This window comes from Tinamus guttatus, unplaced genomic scaffold (genome assembly GCF_059628265.1).
Source record: "Tinamus guttatus ecotype Peru unplaced genomic scaffold, ASM5962826v1 Tinamus_guttatus_pri_ptg000079l, whole genome shotgun sequence".
NCBI classification, from domain to species: Eukaryota; Metazoa; Chordata; class Aves; order Tinamiformes; family Tinamidae; genus Tinamus; species Tinamus guttatus.
In genome coordinates, this window is record NW_028288613.1 from 1117501 (window position 1) to 1125000 (window position 7500).

At 45.1% G+C, this 7500-nt stretch overlaps 1 protein-coding gene across 1 annotated transcript in view; it reads left to right on the forward strand.

The window, feature by feature from the left end:
- The window catches only part of LOC104573699 (transcription factor COE3), a 108636-nt gene that overhangs the window by 65339 nt on the left and 35797 nt on the right, over positions 1-7500 (forward strand). The window contains exons 5-6 of the mRNA XM_088520038.1: positions 2740-2821; positions 5800-5917. Coding sequence (XP_088376164.1) covers positions 2740-2821; positions 5800-5917 — 200 coding nt within the window. The remainder of the gene's footprint in view (positions 1-2739; positions 2822-5799; positions 5918-7500) is intronic.

Sequence of the window (7500 nt, forward strand, 5' to 3'; positions counted from 1 at the left end):
GCAGTGAGAGCTGACGGGCGTTTTTTGACAGGATGTTTCTGCCTAGAGACAATTCATCGGGAGTGCTGCACGATGCCAGCCCCGCCAGGGCTGACGCTGAGCATTCCTCGTACACAGCCCGTGTGAGGATTTGCCAGCAATTTACAAACATTAACTGCACAGGCCCCCCAAACAGCCGCGCGAGAGCAGAGAAACGCGGCCCCGTCCCGCTCCGAGGGGCTGCGCGGGGCCCGGGGGAGCCGTAAGGCTGCAGGACATCCCGGCTGCGGATCCGCCTGCAGGACAAGGGGCCCTTCCCGCTTTGGGAGTCAACTCCAGTGCCGTCCGCACCGGAGGCGGCATGGACGAAGAGCAGAGAGATGGCAGAAACGCCATTACACTTAGATTATACTCAGCTGATGAGTTAGTCTCTGGAGATCTTAAGGGTATATCTTAAAAAAATCCCAAAACTGGCAAAATTCCGATGGGAATGTGGGTCACGAGGAGGCAGATTTGAAGTCTTGGGATTGCCAATGCTCCTGGTAGGGTTCCTCCAACACTGGGTCTAGAGAACCAGCGTTGGGTTGAGCATTTGAGCCAGGTCCCCTCAACCACCGGGGAGATCCAAAGCTCCTACAGCTCAAAGGCTAAGACCCTTTTACAACATCTCGGGATGGGAAGTTTTTCTTAAAAAGCGCATTCAGCTGAACTGACAGCATTGATTTATTCATGCGCAGTTTAAATAAACGAGGTCATTTCCCTGCTCACGTGTCTCGCGCGGGAGTGGGCTCTTCCCGCCGTGCCGCAAGCCTTACCCCACGCCACGGCGCTGCTCAGGCTCCGGCTGGAGAGGACCCGTCGCCGCTGAGGGTGGCAGTTTGTGACCCGCGGCGCTGGCTCTGGAGCCTCCTGTCCGGGCCCTGCGATGTCCCCGCTGTCCCCAGGCCCTGCCGGTGCCACGACGCTTCGGAGGAAGGAGGGAACCGCTGGGCTGCTCGCAGGGACGCGACGTGCACGTGAGCACTCCTGCCAAGCGTGTCCAGTACTCGTGGCCACTTCTGAAGACCGACGTTATTAATACTCCGTGTTCGTACGCGAAGCACAAAAGCCCACGGCTCTGTGCAGCCCTGTGGTGCAGGAGGTGTCGGCCGGGCGGGAGCTGCTGGGCTGGACGTCGGGGCAGCTCTGGGCCTTGCGTGTCCCCAGCGGCTGAGCGCTGGCCGGCACTCAGACCCCAGCACGTTGCACTGGTACAAACGGAGCAAACGTTTCCTGCGTAGAGGGGCATCGTGAGGCTGTAAATGGCTTCCAAACCTGGGGAGGAACGAGCGGCGTCCCCTGACCTCCCGGGTCCGTGGGCCATCAGCGCGGTTACAGTATTGCTCCGGGCTTCTCAGAGCAATTCTTCAGAACATGGGATGTGGAGCTGCTGGAGAGAGTCCAGCGCAGGGCTACGAGGATGATCAGGGGCCTGGAACATCTGCCCTGTGAGGAGAGGCTGAGGGAGCTGGGCCTGTTCAGCCTGGAGAAGAGAAGGCTGAGAGGGGACCTGAGCAGTGTCTAGAAGTACCTCAAGGGAGGCAGTGAGGAGGATGGTGCTGGTCTCTTTTCACTGGTGGCCACCTACAGAACTAGAGGTAATGGCCACAAACTGAAACACCAAAAGTTCCACAGGAACTTAAGGAAAAATTTCTTACCAGTGAGGGTGCCAGAGCCCTGGAACAGGCTGCCCAGAGAGGTTGTGGAGTCTCCTTCTCTGGAGATCTTCAAACCCGCTTGGATGCAGCCCTGTGCCACGTGCTCTAGGTGACCCTGTGTGTGCAGGAGGATTGGACTAGATGATCTCGAGAGGTCCCTTCCAACCTTAATGGTTCGGTGATTCTGTCATTCTATGAACAAGGAAAGAAGGAAAAAAAATGGAACTATCCCCTGTGTACTTGCTCACCAACAAGAAAGGAGGTGGCATCCCTTGAAGTTTCCCCCTTCCTGTAAGTGCCTCCTCATTCCTGCAAGGCAGCGCTAGTATAAAAACACTGCGGTGTGGGGAAGAGCCTTGATGAGGTGACTTAGTCCTAAATAATTCCCCCTTGCCGCTCGGCTCAAACAAGCTGGGTTTCTGTCCTGAGGTAGCGTGGCTCCTTACGGTGCGAGGCTAGTAAAGGGTAAAGTGGCCAGAAAATAGGATATACCTCTCCATGTTCTCCATGCTTTTAAACGGCGAGTGCCAGGGGCGTTCCTGGGCAGATCCCTGTTGGACTCTCACTGAAGACAGCAGGACTTGGATCAGGTCCCTTTGAACCAGAGGCGAAGCCAAGAGCTTTTAAGAAGACTCATCGTTCATTACCTTGGAATTTCTCGACAGAGAGGTCGTTACAGCTAATCCAAGTTGTGAAAAATAAAACTTATTAAATAAATAGAAACAAACTCTCCTCTGGTGTAAGTCATTGCCTTTGAAGTCAGTGACTCATTGAAATCAACTTTCCCACACCGATTTACAACAGCTAAGGATATGGCCTGGAGTCAATACATTTATAGTTGTTGAAAAATTAAAAATATAAATTTGCCTTTCCCTGGCAGTAGTGTTGTGTTTGTGACAGAGATCTTATGCTTTAAAACAAGTTCATTAAGTAGTAGGAAAGTAATATTTCACAATCAGTATTCTTTTGGGTATAACTATTTATGATTAAATTTTATTAAACTTCTTTTAATTGGATTTACATTTTGATGAATCTAATAGATTTCAATTTTCTATTTTTATAGATTCTTTCTAAAGTTTTTCCTCAAGTGCAATCAGAACTGTTTGAAGAATGCAGGCAACCCACGAGATATGCGGAGATTCCAGGTACAGAGAGTTCTCAAAAGACAAACCATATATGAAAGATGTGTACAAAATTTCCAATTGCTTAACTGGGAACTTTTATTCCTGAAATATAATGTCAGTGCTTCTACTTAGTTTAGTTTCAATGCTGTATATCTTTCAAAGAAGTGATAACAATATTTTACATTATAGTAATATCACATTTGCATTTGCATTTTTAGATTACTTTTACATTTACAGTAACTTCAGTGCTTGTTCTTGTGACTCAACAAGGTCAATAGTAGACAGTTCCTTCATAGGTCTTCACCAGTTTCATTGTAGCCCTGAAGATGCTGAGACCTGTAGAGAATTTCTTACACACATAGTCCGGGTGTCATCAAATTTTTCTTAAACTGTAGAAATAAATCTGTATTAAACAGTAGAAATACAGCCATGGAAGTCAGGGAAGTTTGGATCTTACACGGTAGTTCTCCTAATCACACTTACAACTTGCAGATCCAGCAGTGGTGATTCAACCCGCATATTTTTGTTCCAGCTGTTTTAGAAAGTGTTTAATACTTCATTTTCTTCTTACAGCTTTTGAAATACCCTGTGGTGAATCATAACACTACACAAAGACATCTGACATGTTGGACAAATGATTTCCTTCGTATTAGGGGCCGTTTGAAATGCTTATTAAGAAATATATCTTTTTTATTTCAAATTATTTCAAAATGATTCATATTTAATAACAAGCGACAAACTGCTATTGAGATGTTCAAAACTTTCTAATATTTGAGAAGAATAACTTGTGGTTAAACCTGGTAGCAAAACTTGTGACATCTGTTTTCATGCACAGCCAACCAACCGGTGAAGCCAGAACCCTTGAACCAGCCAACAGGAAAGATCTGTAGCTGGGAAAAATATTTCTTCAGAACAATTGAGCCAAGCTTCCATTTTTCATGCATCTCAGCTTCACGTGGCATTGGTGATATTGATCCATCTGAGCAGAACAGAAGGTCAAACCTGGAATGAGTGGAAATGTCCTCTTTGTCTCACCGATGACTAAATGAAGCGTCAGTCACGAGTGATCTTGTGGTCGGTAGTGGAGCCAGTAGACACTAGAAAGACTTTCCTGGGTCTCTTTAGCTAATCTCCCTGCCTCTCAGAAGGTTTAACTGGACTTAACAGTATGTCAGATCTTGAACAATATTTTTAACTGGTTTCACTATCTCAGCACCTTTCTTTAGGTGTACTGCAGCAATAAGCCAATATAACAAAACATAGCAAGTCTACTTTCTTTTGCTGAACTACACTATTTTCCCTTGGTGACTGACCTATATATACATGACAGAACAAAAATAGTTGTCATTTTTACATTCGCCTTTCTCTGCCTTTTCCATATCCCATGTTCTAGGATCCAAACGCAGAAATCCGTGCTGAAAATCACACTTGTGTGTTTTGCAGCATTTTTGAAGCCTGCAGACCTCATTAGAGGCGAAAGCAGCTGCCCGGTGGCATGGCAATAGCTCTGGAGCTCGGGCGCCTTTGCAAGCCCAGCACTCTCCAAAGTGGACGCGGACGGGAGCGAAAGCGTCCGCTCGTGGGCCGAGAGGGACGGGGAGAGAGCTGCCCTCGGGCTGCTCCGAAGGGCTCTGCAGCACACGGGGAGGCGCCGGGATAGCCCAGAGCTGCTTCCGGGCTGGGAATACGAAACAGGATCAGGGGTGATCCAAAACACAGACGAGAATTTCCCTCTGATGCCCCGGACTAGCTCTGTGCAGAAGCACAATAGTTTTCCCTTCATTTTTTTTTGTCCTTGTCATAAGAGCTGCTGTGAGAACTCTGAAAATCATTTTCATTATAGCCAAAAGTAAGTTAACCAGGAGATGAAAACAAAAATTTTTGCCAGCTTTTGCTACCATCACCAGGCTGCTTGAAAAGGCCTAGTAGCCTGACTTAGCCGTTGACTGTAAGAACTCGACTGATGTTAAACCACCAAGAAAATGCTACAGTGATTCTTCATTTAGAAAATCCAGAACCGGCACCACAGGGGCCATGCTGGAGTATTTAAATAAGATGTAAATGCCTGTCTGGGATAGTAACAACCAGCGTATGAAGCTATGTTGCACACAAGCACACGCACATTTTATAATTTCCTCTTTGGCTTGTGTTCACGGAGTATCGTTTCCGGAGTGTGTTTCACAAGCCCGTTGTGTAGGTGTTTTTATCAGGAAGGTTGTGCATTTTGCATATGTTCCTTTCCCGTTTTCCACTAAGAAGCAGCTGGAAGCCAAAGAAGGCCCTATCCATCATCTCTCCTATGGCCGGACTCTGAACCTGGACACAAGAATAGGAGCCTTTCACTCAAAAATAAAGGAGGAAATTCCATTGACATACCAGGGTCAATCACCATCCAAATGAACTTGAGAGGGGATACTTGTCGTGGATTGAAAACACTTTCACTATTCATATTCAACTCAGTCTTTTCAGATGCAAAAAAGTTCATTATCAGACATTAAATGTAATTGTAAAACTGACCTGGAGATCATTTGCTGAAGAAAAAATGGGGAGTTACGATGGTTCCTGATTTATTAAGCTTTTTTATTTGGAATCCTCACAACCCTTCATTTGAAGACAGTCTCAAGTGAACAAATTTTAATTAGATAAACTATCTAATCAATATATCAACAGATCAATCAAAACAGCAGCTTTTAAAATGAGTGGCTAGAGGGGTGTTTCTGAAACTAATGGCTAGAAGAATATTTCCCTGAATTGAATTCATTTGTTAGCATAATAGGAGATTAAAGTCTAATTAGTGTAGCAGGTTCTGAACAGAAACAATTGTGAGTTAAAAATCACCAGCGTTAGCCACAGAAACAAAGATGTGTTCCTGCTTGTCATTCACTCTATTCAAAGGGAAAAGTACCAGCCTGTGAACTTGCTTGTCTTAAAAGATCTGCTTTTTATCTACATTTCTGAAAACATGCAGGTTTTTAAATTTTTTTCTTTTTCTGTTTCAGGTTGTTGTATCAACAACAGTCAATGTGGATGGCCACGTTCTGGCTGTCTCAGACAACATGTTTGTACACAACAATTCCAAACATGGAAGGCGGGCTCGCCGCCTTGACCCCTCAGAAGGTACGGCCCCTTCTTATCTGGAAAATGGTAGGCACACATTTACATGTCTTTTTTTATTTGCAATGCTTTTTTGCACCATACTTTATGTTGATACACTACTACATTTACTTTTACATGATTTCATTCTTCATCGATCAAACCACCCATTAAAAAAGTCCATTAGTACCTCTCAGCCCTTCAACCAGAATACAGTCTCTTTTGAATTTGCTTTGGACTTCTTTCTTTATTTAATACTTAAAGTTTTGCAGTCACGACCAATTTTTCATCTTTCTCTATTTTTTTTTTAGCCTTGTTTTGCTTGCAGCTTTTTCTTGCTATTTAATTTGATTTGGTTTTATTTTGGCTTGTCATATTCCTCGCTCCAGAGGTACGGTCTCAGGTTATGTATGCAAGCTTAAGTGGATGGTAAAAACATGACCAAATCTGCAAAGAATTTACTGTGAGGTCAGTTTCCTGTTGCCGGGCCGTCCTGCTGCAGATTGCCGCAGTAGGCCGTGGTATGAGAAAAACAGCGAAAAATGTTTTTCTTCAGAGTGACTCAGTGTGATTGACTCCTTGCCTCAACTGCTGAGAGAAGATAGTCTGAGATGAAGAGGAGAATGGAAAGTGTCTCCGCACCTCCGGAATCCTGCGCCGTGCTCGGGCACGGGCACACACACAGCCGCCCTCCCCAAGCAGCTAGATTGGAGCGTGACTCTGTTGTAATATGCAGCAACCTAAAGACACCTAACGACCCTCAAGTAGCACACTTTTAACAAAATTAAATGCATTTAGGCCAAATACACTTTGATTTTTTAAAGAGCTACGATTTTCCTGAGCTCTGTAATCAGAAATCTCTCTGGCCAGCCCGGGCGCGTGGGTTGCAGTGGGGCTGCTCTCGTGAGCTGCTGCGAAGCTCCAAGTGGTGACAGCATCATGCCTTTTCACACTAACAAAATTAAACAACTGAAGGGGTAGCTGAAGAGTAAGCTGCTAATATAATCATTGTCATTTTATGTTTCAAATAATACTTTCCAGTGCACACCCAGAAAAATGAATGAGGCAAGCAATAATTATCAGAAGGAAATGTGATCTCGATATCAAAAAATGGAAAACAGTTGATGAATCTGCTGCAGTCACACAGCCACACACACACACACACTAATTTGTTTTTCTGCATTAATAACTAAGGTATAAGAGAACAAAAATATAATAATTAAAGGTCGCCCTGAGCGCAAGAGTCATTATGGCCCATGACGTATTGTTTATCTCGTTCATATGCACCGAAAGTAGGTGTGTGTTTTGCCTAGCAACCGTCACTAATGAGGTTCACAATTAAGAAGGTTGAATCCTCTCCCCCAGCCCTGCCCTCCCCAGAGAGCGCGAACCAGCAGCGCTGGAGGTTCGAGACGCAGGCTCAGCCCTGTGCTGGTGGGTTTGCGTCTAGGTCCGAGCTCAGCCTCTTCTAATGAGCTATTATGATCTTAGCAAAATACAACTATTTATTTTTGTAAGCGGTGGGGAAAGAATTTGACTCTAAGCAGAAAATATCACTTAGAAAAATAAAGGCCACTCTTAAGCGCTGTAGAAAATTTACATAAATT